General features: G+C 45.9%; 1 protein-coding gene across 4 annotated transcripts in view; it reads right to left on the bottom strand.

Annotated features, from left to right (window-relative positions):
• The window catches only part of Spock1 (SPARC (osteonectin), cwcv and kazal like domains proteoglycan 1), a 475,872-nt gene that overhangs the window by 161,658 nt on the left and 300,627 nt on the right, over window positions 1-13,587 (bottom strand). The window contains exon 1 of one of the 4 annotated variants that reach the window (XM_076938922.1): window positions 12,350-12,401. The exons of the other annotated variants lie outside the window; for them this stretch is intronic. Coding sequence (XP_076795037.1) covers window positions 12,350-12,386 — 37 coding nt within the window. The 5' untranslated portion in view covers window positions 12,387-12,401. Of the gene's footprint in view, window positions 1-12,349; window positions 12,402-13,587 lie in introns of those variants that run through there. 4 annotated transcript variants of the gene reach the window in all.

Below are 13,587 nucleotides of genomic sequence, written 5' to 3'. Positions count from 1 at the left end.
AAGATGAAAGAGTTAAGGACTACCCGTGATTAGCTGTAACTAATGGCATCCACTAGGAAGAGAACGGGCCCTCAGCTCACACACAGAACAAGACATTATGAGCAACCACTGCTAAGGCCAACATGGTCATTTACACACCCTAATCATTACAAGGCCAACATGGTCAGTTACCGAACCATTAGAAGACGAAGCGTGGAGAGACGTGTGCTTGAACGGCTGTGGAAATGTGTGTCAGTGGGCACAGAGCTGTATCAGCCTAGCCAGCTGTTCTCCATTCCAAGGCTCTCACCTCAGCCTCCCACTTCTTCCTACATGCTCTGGAAAGAGGGAGAGAGCACCTTCCCTCAGTGATTACAGGAGACTGATTTCCCCTGGAAAGTGTCACAAGGGGCAAAGGGCGTTCAACAGACTAGGACCCAATTGGAATTGGGTCTCATTGGAAAGAAAGAGAAGGAGGAACGTCTTACAAGGTCTCACTAGTCAGGGGACTGGTGATGTTAACAGTCACACCTTCTAACTCAGCGATGAGAAAGCCCGAGCAGACATCAGTGTACTCTTAACTGGTAACAGACACAGAGACATTGAGTAACCTATTAATGGTCATACAGTCTGTGAGGCTGTGCTTCAGTTCTGATGAGTGTCACCCCAGAAAGGATGCCCAGAGCCACCAGAATACTACTGCCACATCCCACAATGGGGATCAATGTGGTGAACACAGCACCAAACAGCCTCACACCGAATCACCCAACGCTGTCTGTGGTACCAACCACCTATAATGTCAGCACTCAGAAGAAGGACAGGGAGTTGAGGTCATCCTTGGCTACATAGTGAGTTCAAGGCCAGCCTGGGCTACTTGAGCACTTTCTCAACAAGGAAGCAAACAAAAACAAACCAAGTTTTAGGGTGTCTGAATAAGCTTCTGTTGCTGTTACAATACATATTTTTCCAAGCCAAGGGTTCTTTCAAAAAAAAAAAAAAAAACTGCCCAAAGAATTAACTACAGGAGTCTTGTTTACACACCTCTCCTGAGGCTGCTCCTATGACACATTTCAACCCACAGCACAGAGGGAGAGGTACACCAAGCCTGGAGCAATAAAGATGGAGCTGGATGAACCAGAGGACCCGAGAAGGGCTAGACCTCAGAGAAGAGGACAGGACTCTTCCACAGAAAAGTTGCAGCCTCCCATCCCTCAAGGTGGCCAGAATTTAATTAAAATGTTTTAATAGTAAAAAGGCTCCAGTCCCTTTTCACTATAATTGACATAAATTATTCATAAAACACGAGTGAGCAAAAGAGAGAGAATTATTTAAAATACAAGAGAACCAATTCATAACCTAGGAGGATCAGAGTACATAACAAGCACAAGAAAAATCAAATATTTACAGAGAAAAAAGAGGCAGACTTAAAAGATCACCATTGCACAGAAAGCCTATCTTCTGCATCTGTGCATCATGTTAACACAATTAAAAACCCCATAAAACAGGGAGCCTTCCCCAGAACAAAGACATGCACAGAACTAATGCTTCCAATGCTGCTTTTCCCATTCTTATCAGCAGCCGTGGCTATTGAGCACATTAAGAAGCCATCTCTACTCATTTTTGTGCACTAAAGAAGTTCTGAGCTGCAGGGTTCGGAGCAGAGAAGTGAAAGAGGTAGGGCGTGCTGTGCTACCTACCCTGTGGGACCTGGGGTCTCTTAAGAGCAGGCACAGAGAAGCAACTCCCCTCTGAGGTCTGGGAGGCTGGGGGAGAATCCAGGGAAGACATGGGATGGTACAGCTGCCTCCCCTACTCCTGTCAGCTTCTCTCAGCTTCCCCCAAAGGTCCAGAGAACAGCAGGGAACCCTGGATACTTCTGACCCTGGGGCGACTACTCTATTTGGCTTTCCTAGGCTCAGTTCCACACTCATTTCTACATAAAGAGATATTAAAACTTGAGCACCAAGTTCAGATGTTCAAAAGCCTTGTCCAGAAACATTCTGCAGAGTAAGCAGAAGTACATCTTAACATCTTGCTAATGTCAGCTTGCGGAGCACAGGGCTCCCACGTCAGGAACATGAGTGTTCTCCTAGCCTCCTTCCCCAAAGAGGCTGGGAATGAAGATCAAAAATCACTTTCCTAAGTTCTGTGCTCTGGGATTGCACAACAAAGGCGCATCCGGGAAACTACACCACCATACCTCCATAGCTGTATGCATAACGTATTTATGATACTTTCAGAGCTTTGAAATATTTGTGCTGGAGAGAAGGGGAGTTGGAGAGTTGAGGTATCCTCAGAGCCTACATTCAAGTACAAGGAAAAGAGCCTGGGTAAGGGAAACAGAATTAGGTAAACACTTAACATAAGCAGACAGAGACCTGAGTCTGAGGCCATTTTAAGTGGGGCAGGTTGGGGACACTCAGGTAGGCAGAAAACAACAATGCAAACTGGTGTAGAAGGTTGATGTTCTCAGGTCTTCAGTCCGAATCACCCACTGCCTACCTGATATGTCTATCCTGTTCTGCAGAGCTGGTCGGAGATGGGAATACATGACAATGATGGGTAAGTCTGCCTCAGAGTGGAGGGGAGGGTGCTTGCTCCAAATGACCACCCAGAGCCCCTCTGATGGCATGTGACAATGGCATGTGACATCCTCTGAGCGGGACCATCAGTGCGGAGCTCCGCTGACGCTCATGGCGTTCATTTGCTGGCTGCCTTCCCAAGGAAGCATCCAAACCAGCTGAGAGAGAACCAGGAGTGGCATGCTTTGAGTGCTTGGGACAACCTTCTCTGCCCTCCTTTTCTTGTTTCTACAATCCAGTGTGAGCCTCATTTCTCAGACTGCTTGGTAGGCCACAGGGAACACAAACCTGTGGCAAATCTCCCTACTGTGGGAATCTAAAACTTATGTCACCGCCATCACTGGTCTACTGTGTAATCAACCCAAAATTCATGTAAACTGGCAGAGAGGAGGCTCCAAGGGTAGCCGGCCAGTGTGTGCTCATCCCTGAGGCTCAGAGCAGGTGTTCGGGCTTGCTGAACCTGACGGGAGAAAGTTTGAAAAGGGCTGAAAGTGTTTACAGAGTTTAGAGGGTCCTGGGAAGAAGCAGAGAGCTCTCCAGAGTCTGCTGTGTTCGACGGAAAATCGATAGAGGAGGAAAAGCATCCAGAGAGCCCTCGGTAGCAAATGTTCATTCTGTCTGGATCATAAAGCGGGTCCCATTAAGGGCAATTCATCAAGAATGTAACCCATGTCCTAGCAAGAGTCCAGACTACCTCCTTGTAGAGACCTCAGTCCCACCAACGAAAGAACCTACAACCTACGAGTTGCTTTTCAAAAAGTAGATCGTACAGTTTAAAGCATTTGGGGGCTAACTTTTTTTTATGTGCCAAAAACTAGGTGAGGTACATAAGCATTTGTGGTTCCCTAGGTATCAAACTTAATATTCTAATTAAGGCTGTTATTGCTTTTGTCCCTCCAGGGTTAATTTCCCAGATACTCTAGGCCACGGATTTATAAATGGGTAATCAGAGACTATTCATTTCCAGGCTCGCTCTTTCCCCAATTAGGGCAGATTCATTTCTCCTTCTTCGAGAAGGTTCCCAAGGTCATTAAATTTCATCCCTGAACCGAGAATGTTGTAGCAGTCATCACAAAGTTAGCGCTGAATGGAGCTGGAGTTTCTCTGGGGCAGCATCTAAAGCGCTTGGTAACCATCTCCAGCAGAGAGAGCGGTTGCCCGTCTCACCGCAGGGTTTGACGAGCGCTGTCTCGGTTCCGTCTTATGTCTTCTTGCTCCTTCCACTGTTCACTGTGCCGCACACCATTCGATCAGTGCTAACGTGTCCCACCATGCATCTAGTAAGCCTAGCGGTTCATGCTCCAAAGCTGCCACAGCTGTTGCAGTAAGTCTCCAACCCCAATGAGCCCGTGCAAAAAGTACACAACTCAGTTATTATATTTATAAGCTGTATGCCTAGATTGGGCAAATATACCACTACATTAATCTATTCTCCAACTCTGAGATCCCTTGTTTTTTGTGGCTTCTCCAGGCCATGTGGTTCTGCTCCATCTTCCTTCTCCCTCTTCTTCCTACATCTCCTTTCCATTTCTGTGCCCAATCACAGGCTCTATCCTTTAATTGACCAGTTAGAATGGGGAGAAGGTTCACATGAAATCACCTGAGTGCGTGATCTACTCCTCCTGGGGCAGCCCCTCTTGAAGAAGCAGAATTAACATCAGAATACAAACAGCTCCAGGGCAGCCCACAACACACAGCCTACTGTGTCCTGCCTGCAGCTCTGCCAGTGTGCTCCTTGCTGTTTCCCTCACACTACGCTATATGAGAGATCCACGTGACGAGCATAAAGCACGTGTCAGGTTTTACTGTGCAGGGAAGATGCACAGAAATAAATTACACATGGAAACCAAAGAAATACAACTAGACCTGGCCCTGCATGACTCAACTAAATGATCGCTCTTGTATATGACTTCAAGTCTGTCTAGAAGCCTGTACACATCTGTAGTAAAGCCTTCTAAGAACAAGGACACTGCTTTGCCTTTGAACTATTTTCTGGCCCTATCCCTGGTGTCTAGAGAACCAAAGAAGTTCACTGCGGTGGTTACACTCAGGTGCTTGGGCTTTTCTAATCCTCTAGTCTGCTTTGAGAGGTCAGGGATCATACTCATGTACCATTTCTGAATCCCAGGTGATCTGACGTGCCTGCATGTTTCAAAGGATGCTCTTGGTTAATGCTGGTTTAAATCACTGTGTAAGTGGTATCACTTGTTGAATAACCTAATATCTATCGGTTGATCACAAAGCCCTAGAGCCATGAGAGCTTCCAGTATCTCCAGTCCAGCATCTTCACTGACATCAAAGGGAAGGCTACAATCCTTAGTGTGGTGTGCCGTGTAATCATGAAACCACTTTGTGTGCCAAATACTGTTATAAAAGTAGGCATTGAGAGGTGGCTGAGACCAAGCTCCTGCTCTTCAGGACCAGCAGGGATGGTCAGAGAGAAAAGGGAGGTGAAGACCCCTCAAACTTGGGAGACCCTCACTCAAGTCTCGGGAAGTCACAGTCACCCAAAAACTCTCAAGACATCCACCGTACCTGGATGCAATCAGCAGAGGCTTTATTAGGGAGAGTTGGCAGGCCAATGGTCAATTCATTTGCCCATGCAGGAGCTGAATTGACAAAGACTGGCTGGCTGAGGGGCTTTTTAAAGGGGAAAACCACAAACCGGGGGAGTGAGAAGGGGGTGAGGGGTTGCTAAGGAAATATAACATAAAAATAGTGGAGAATTCCAGAGGAACCCAACCTAAGTGAGTCAGGGTCATGTGGAAAACACTCTGTATACTCATTCTTCTCAAAAATGTGGTCTTGCCATGTCACTTGCTCAACTATTTCTCAGTTGCTGCCCTGTCACTTGCTCAACTATTTCTCAGTTGTTGCCCTGTCATCGTGGTTACTAGTTTTTCAACCCCACCTAGATGACTTGCATTCCTCTCTTCCAGTTCCTGAAAATGGCCAGTCCACATTTTTAGCTTGCTTCAGAGAAAATTTTCTATGTCCTTTAAAGAAAAGCCTAAAGAAAAGCCTGTATATATTTTATAAAATGATTTTTATAATTTTTGACTCTGCAGAGGAAGGAGAGGAATAGGATAAATGGAGCCTGGAAAAAGGTAGGGAGACGCTGAAAGAATGTGATTTGAATGTAAGAATGTAATTTCAGGTCTCAGCTTAAAATTAAGAGATCCTTAAATTTGAGTTTCAGCTTACACTCAAGCATTAGCTGCCCCCAAGGCACATCCCAGGAGAAGCACATTCCAAAGACTCAAACAAACATTCCAGGAAAAAAGACCTAAGATAGGAGTTTATCAGAGAGATGAGTTCCTAACACAGTACACCTGGGTAAACAGAAGCCACTTAAACTGACCCTCTTTGTTGTAAAAGTTAAGGTGCAAATTTGAGTTACTTAGAAACCGGGCCTGAGAACGGCTGTTTGAAATCCTTTATGGTTACTGTTTAAGAAGTAATTAACTGTCCTTGTGAATTCTGTAAAAAATGGTATAAAAGCTGCTTTTAGCTCCAACTTGGGGTTCCTCTTATCTGCATACAGGGGAACCCCATTATACTGGTTATCATCTTATCATCAATAAACCTCATGTTATTGCAGCGAATCCCGTCCTGAGTATTTCTGGGAGAGCGCATCCCCTGGTTTCGGATCTTTAGGTCCAACAACACGACATTAAATGTTGATAAATGTGGAAGGAGAGAAAGACAGGAACCTCTTGGAGAGTCGGTATAAGAGCCCTTGCCCCAGAAGGAGCCAAAGACTCTCTTGACACTTGAGACTCAGGGGTTCCAGCACAATTCATTTCTTCTTTCTCCATTGTAAACTGCAACTCTCCAAAACTCTGTTCAGAAACTTCATTCTCACCAAAAGGGCATGTGTGAAACTCCTTATGCTATGCCAATGGCCTCTAGTTTACCTTATCAGTTTATAATTCCATCAAAAGCATCCTCAGAGACACCCTAGGATCTGACTTACCAAAAGAGACAAAGGGGAAAGTGGTTTCTTAGCAAACTTTTGAGCTACAATGTCATATATATGTGACATTGGGACTCTTCACACACATGAGCATATTTTATTTTCTTTAAGTCTCTCTGAGAGAAGCCTACATCCCCTCCCTTAGCTATGCCTATGTTATTTTCTCCGGTGCCTTTCTTTCCACTGAAGCATCTTTAACAGAATCCTCAATCTCTGGCACACTGTTTAGTCCTGAAATCCTTTTCTGCATTGGCCTGAGTTGTGGTCCCTAAAGGATTTAGAGCATCTGCTTACCCTAGGCTGCTGGAGCTAAAGGTGTGGAACTGTGCCTCTCCCCCTCCCCCACCATTGACAATAAAGACTTATCTCCGGACATTCCATTCTCAGAGGTGTATCCTTGGAGCAGTGAGGCTCCTGGCAGCTAGTTAACAGGTTGTTGCCTACCTGGGGAGCTTTGTCAAAAGTGTGCTGACCCTGCTCTAGATCTGTGTCATCTTTATGATCCAAGATGGCAAGGTCATAGTGAAGAAAGTGTAAGATGGGAGTTGGTCAGCTTGGGCAGAGCAGTCAGCAGTCGAGAGCCCTGTGTCACAGGACAGTTCTGGCCTTAGCAAGTCCTCAGTAAATGTTAGCTCTCCTCTTTCTCATGCAATGGCTCTGAAACATCCTTTACACCCGTAGCTGCACAAACTGAGTGCTTTCTCCTCTAGGTTACATTTAGGCCAAAGCACTGTCCTGGAATCACCTTGCCTCTAATATCTGCTTCCCAAGAGATCCAAGAACAGCTTCTACCACATCAGGGAGAACCTTGATATCAGGTGAGTCTGCCTTGAAGGGGCCTGGCTCCACTGCTGGAGTCTGTACACTGGGAAGCTGATCATTCACTACCTTCACCATTGTTTGGGTGTCCAGTGGGAGAAATGTGAACTGATGGATCTGTGCCTCTATTCAATGGGGTCCAACCTCTAAACTGATACCTGGCGCTCAATGAACATAAAGAAAAAGACAAAGGGGAAGAAAAACGGCAGAATAATAGAGATGCCTTTCCCCAAACACTTCTTCCCACTTGCAAATGTCTGACAGGCATTGCTGGCAGCACCAGCCCCCACTGGCTGGGACTAAAGCCGCCATCAGGCCTTTTGTGATCCTGAACAAGCTAATGAGGGTATGTGTGGCTGTGTAAGCCAAACAGTATCTATTTCATGCCCAATCGTTTTTTAAATGGGCAACAAATCTCCCTGGTGTGTTCCTTTCTCTGACAAACAAAAGCTCTGTCTGGGCTCTTTGTGGGCTCTGCCCAATCAACAAGAGCAAGAGGCCCCAAGGATGCTAATTCAAAGTCCCCATCACAACACCAGGGCCTCCCAGGCCCTCTGATCCAGCCTAACAAGGTTCCCCCCCACACACACACTGGTAGCTCTGCCCAATGCCAGAATTAGAAAACCCGATGGATGATGTGCACATGGCTGTTTTGTTTAACTAGTTCCTAAAGAGCACAATGACAACATCTCATATGATGTCATATGATTTCAGACAGCCACATGCATGGATACAGTGCAACAAAGATTCACCGAGTTATCGATTAAGGTAGAAATCCAGGCACCACACATAAGTAGCCTCTGGAATCTATTTATGGATCCTCAAGGAGCACCCAGAGCATGCGTGCCTCTGCATGCCAAGAAGAGGTGGGCCTGTGGTAGAATCCCACCAAGTGGTAGACAATCATGAAGGTAAGCCTTATAGCAACTACTTAAGACTTCTTGTGCCAAAAAGCACCAACTCCCCACTTGGGTCCAACAATAACCAAAAACAACACCGAAGTCTGGTGTTTCTGTCTGCACTTTGTTCCCTTTACCTTGGGTCCTGTGCTTATCTCTGCCCAGGAGTCTGCCAGTCACTTGAGAAACCTGTCTAAAAACAGGCACAAAGATCAAAGTTAACTTAGGTGTTTTGCTGTCCTGTTCTAGAAAGTCTAATGGTTTGCAGTTGTCCTCAACCTTGAATTTTGGGAACAGCAAACCCTAGGGGAACAAAACACCTCAGGACAAAGGCAATTCTCTCCCATTGGTGAGGCCACACCCGGGAGCAGAAGTAATCATCTCCAGAGAGGCCTTGTCTTCTCAGGCTACAGAGACTTTTTCATGGAGTAGGATCAGAACCGAGATAACAGATGGACAGAGCATGCCTGAGACTAGGACTGCCCAAGTGTGTAAAATACCTCTTGCTTCCTGGCCAGAGCTCTTTCTGTTTAAACCTGAACTTTGTGTTTAGCTTAGGACCACTGTATGTGTTCCTTTTCCTAGTGTAGACTGATTAAACCTCTTCTCTCTGGTTTGACCAGCGCTCATCTCTTTAACTGGAACACTGGGATAAGTACAGCTTTGCCCGTTGGGGCTGCTGGAGCCAGGGCTTTTGCCCTAAAAGTCTGGTTTTCAGCCTGAAGTGTGACTATCCTCTCCTAGCCCTGTGTAGCTTAGCTTGCAGGGTTTGCAGAGTCATCCTGCAGCATAGTTCCCATGGCAACCCATCCTCTTGATTCCAACAGGGCAATCAACAAGGGAACCTGGTTCTCTAGGTTCACTCTGAAGTAGTGTGATACCCAGTAGTTCATTATTGCTTAAGCACAGATGTTCACAGAGCATCTACTTTATGCAACTTAAATTCCAGATGCCGAGGGAGGCCAATCTCTATTCAAGCATACCAGCCCAAGAAAGTTAAGGGCACCCAGCATGTTTGACTTCATAGAATCCTGCCAAGAAACCTCTGTGACAGTGCTCAATCCCACTCCCATGTCCCAGAAAACAGATGTAGAATGTATTCAAGTGTGTATTGAGTTTTAAGGGGCCAAGGAAGAATTCAACCACAAGTAGACACAGAGACGCCTGCACCAGGTAACAGTTCCCACAGGACCCCTGGCTTACACGATGCATTTCAAACAAGTCTCTAACAGGGAAGCTGGGGTCCTCCTCAGGCTGCAGTGTGACTTTTACCAGAAAGCCCTGGATAGTGCTGGGGTTTTCCCTCCCACAGTCCCACGAGGTGGCCTCCTTTTCTCTTCCTTTGCTTCCTTCTTCCCACTGTGGCTGCTGCCACCGCCTCTCGCCCTTCCACCCTCTCCCTTCCCTCATCTGTTCATTAATTGCCTGTCTGGTCCCAAAGGCCCCAGCATGTCTACATGGAGACTCCAGAAGAACACACCTTCTCTTCACAAAATAAACAAGCACATCGCTCTCTTTGTTGCTCCCTGGCCCCAGCGGAGCTCCAGGGTGGTTGGGCTAGGCTGTTCCGTGAGGATTGGTCCTCTTGAGTTTTATAGCAGTTCCTAAGCCCTGGTGCTTTATTGTTCAGCAGACAACATAATAACTTCATTTTTCGCTTTATCAGGCTAACTATTCTGCTCTGTATTTTGTTAAATTCTGAGTAATCACTGGAGTAATGCTGTACCTGGGAATATGTTCTCCTTCCTCACAGGAGGTGACTCTACAGCAGGGAAGCAACCAAAGGACCTCTTGTTCCTGATGTTGGCCCCTGGGCTGAGCCCCTGTCACTAGGTATCCTCGAGCAGAAGTAAGGGCGTCTTCTCTGTGGGTCATTCCTGTGGACTTTCCTGCTAATCTCTGAGTCTCAGGCCACCCCTGAGCACTAACCTCTAAACCATGAATGAGTGGAAGTCCCACCACGTGAAAGCCATTTTTGGTTAACCATCTACCGACAGGCTGTGGCAGACCTAAAACCTACACATAAAAATTCAAAGCATATCAACTTCAACAGGAGTTGAAAAAGAAAATAAATAAATAAATAAATAAATAAATAAATAAATAAATAAATAAAATAATGGCCTCTTAACTCGGAATCACCTCTACTTTGAGTAATTTAAACCAATGGATTAAATACCCCAGAGATAACTATTAATATCAAATGCATGTTGTCTTGCAGGCTCTAAATTAGAGTATTTAGACAATAATCAACCTACTGTCTTATCCCTGAATGTACTGCCAGGCCTCTAGCCTCTGTTTCTTTGGGTTTTAAAGACAATTACTACGCATATGTTACTAAATCAACATTACTTTAATCTACCATGCTAGTCATGATTGGCATTTAGATTCATGATTTTACTAGGTTTTGGCTGTCACTCACCAAATTGTGAGCTCCTGTCTTGTTTTCTTTTTTTTTTTTTTTTAAACTCCTCTCAGAGAAGCCAGCCAGCTACATAGTTTGGTTGATACAAAATATGATCAACGACTTCATAATAAATGCTTTGTTTATGATCTCCTGACAGCAAAGAAAACACATTGCAAGGTTTGCCTACGTCTAAGACGTTGTGATGGAGGGATGCTTAAACCTACATTTTTTTTTAAACAATTATTCAGTGCCGCAGCCTCTTGATTTCCATGATATAAGTATAAGATTCAGTGGCTGTCATATTCCAAGTGAGAGCTGAGAACTGTCACCCCCACTTCTCGTCTCTGGTGACGTACATGAGTACAAGAGGCAGGATTACCTCAGTGAAAATTCAGGTCCCCAGCAAAACACGTTGGGGGTTAGTTTTACATTTTTACTTTCAAGTTGGTAAAAAGTTGTTTTCTCTCTCTCTTTCTCTCTCTCTCTCTCTCTCTCTCTCTCTCTCTCTCTCTCTCTCTTTCTTTCTTTCTTTTTAAATCCCCATCTCCTAAGGAAAAAGAAGCTTATGATCAATATACTGTTCCCATCTGGGCCCTTAAGAAAATCTCCCTTCCTCCTGTCATGTTAACTGCAAGGAGGTTATGAGAGAAGCTGTGCTTCCATAATGATGCTGTGGCCTCAGAAGATGTTTGGTAGCATCTGGAGACCCCGAGAATCACCATGGCTGATGTGTGTTCCAGTGAGGGTGATGCTTCCGGCATTTAGAAGGAAGGGGCAAAGGAGGGTGTGACCCCAACGGTGGTGCTCTGTAGAAAAGAGCTCTGCAGGCTAACGTCAATGGTGCCAAGTTTAGGGATCCTAAGAATAACCTGCTGCTTAAACCTTCACAGGCTTAGACACATCAGGGGAAGGTGGGTAAGAACACATGGTCCTAGACGGAGCTGAGGCAGAGAGATGGGAACCAAGGTCAGAATGTCCCTTAAGAACACCCAGAGACCATTCATGATCTAACCCAGCTCAGGAAGGGCCTTTCGTGTTTCCTCCTGTGGATAAACTGTTGAGGAGCCTGATAAGGTTATAAAACAGGCTGGCTGCAGAGCTGGGCTCACACTCCAGCCTGGCATTCTACCTGCTTACTCCATCACTCTGATCCAGTGAACAGCTCCAAAGTGACCATTGGCCTTTAGAGCCATCAGCTCTGGCTGGAACAGGAGCTGTACCCATGATGTGAAGCCGGCGGAGGTATTAAACAGCAGACATGGAATCAGCACCTACTATATGCCAAGTGGAAGTTCATCAGCTAGAGAGACAGCAATGGATTGGAAGGAAACTCCTCCATTGTCCAGGGACTTAATGTCTAGTCTAGTGATATGCCAGAGTGGCTGTGTGGAGATAACCATCATAAAAAGGCTACATAAAATAACTCCACAGGCTATGCTCTAGTCAGCAGGCTGGATAGCATTAAGTCCCTCAGTGCTCGGCCTATCAGCATGGTGCCTGCTTTTCTGCCACAGCCCAGCCTACGTGCCAAACACAGCCTAAACATAGTTGTTGTTTCACTGGGTTAATACATGACCTTCCTCACACCAAACAATATGTCACACTTCTAAGTGACGTCTAAGGATTAGGCAGTTGGTGGGTAATGTATTGAAAGACATAGGCAACCTACACCAAGCAGAAAGTGACGTACCCGTGAAGGTCAAGTTGTTTGACACATAAATGATCATAGGCTGTAGAAGGCTGAAAGGCTGGGAGGTTCTTTGAAGTCCCCGTGTATGCTGCCAAGCGCCAGGTGAGACTGTTGTAGTCCCCATAATCCTCCAGACTGCATTAAATTCTGTTAATGGGGCCAACGACAGTGAAGATAAGCTGTGTTTTCTATGTGAACGTTTGATCTAAGTCATCACTCCTCTACAAAGCTGAGTTTCTCCTTATTAATTTTTCAGTTCTCATCAAGATGGTCTTGCCCTAGTACTCACTTACTGGGGGCTTGGAAATCCACATGAAGGTGGACATAGGCAGGACAAATTGGAAGCTAGGATAAGTGACTCCACTCTGCCTGTGATGGTTTGAATGAGCTTGGCCCAGGGGGTAGTACTATTTGGAGGTGTGGCCTTATTGGAGGAAGTATGTCCCTATGGGGGTAGAGGGTCTTAACCCTCCTTCTAGCTGCCTGGAAGCCAGTATTCTCTTAGCTGCCTTCAGAACAAGATGTGGAAGTCTCAGCTCCTCTAGCCTCATGGCTGTCTAGACACTGCCATGCTCCTGTATTGGTGACAATGGACTGAACCTCTGGATCTGTAAGCCAGCCCCAATTAAATGTTGTCCTTTATAAGAATTGCCTTGGTCATGGTGTCTGTTCACAGCAGTAAAATCCTAACTAAGGAAGAAGTTGGTACCAGGAGTGGGGTTGGAGGAATTGAGAGTTCCACCTCTTGTTTAGAAGGCAGCTGAGAGCAGACTGGCTTCCAGGCAGCTAGAATGAGGGTCTTAAAGCCCAAGCCCACAGTGACACACTTCCTCTAACAAGGTCACACCTACTACAAAAAAGCCACACCTCCAAATAGTGCCACTCCCTGGGCCAAGCGTAGTCAAACTTCTACACTGCCGATTTACCCATACTCCACAGATAAAAATGTGAAGGTCTCATCAGGCTAACATTCATAGAATGGTTGCTTGGCCCAAGGAAACATGGCATCTTCACAAGGCTCATCTCAGACAACCTGAGAAGGAAGAGTGACTGTTTCCATCCCACCAGTGAGCAGGAAGTTAGGCTCAGAGAGGCTCCATCATCGTCCTGGGACATGCAGCTGCCACGCGGCCAGGTCAAGATTCATGGCACCCATTCTACACCCACTTTCTCTGCTCTTTGTCATTTAACCTGGCACTCCTATTATAGTCATCATCTCAGAGAGGTGGCTCTGGCCT

The sequence above is a fragment of the Arvicanthis niloticus genome, chromosome 8, assembly GCF_011762505.2.
Source record: "Arvicanthis niloticus isolate mArvNil1 chromosome 8, mArvNil1.pat.X, whole genome shotgun sequence".
NCBI lineage: Eukaryota > Metazoa > Chordata > Mammalia > Rodentia > Muridae > Arvicanthis > Arvicanthis niloticus.
The sequence above is the reverse complement of the archived record's forward strand: the minus strand, read 5'-3'. Positions and strand labels throughout refer to the sequence as shown.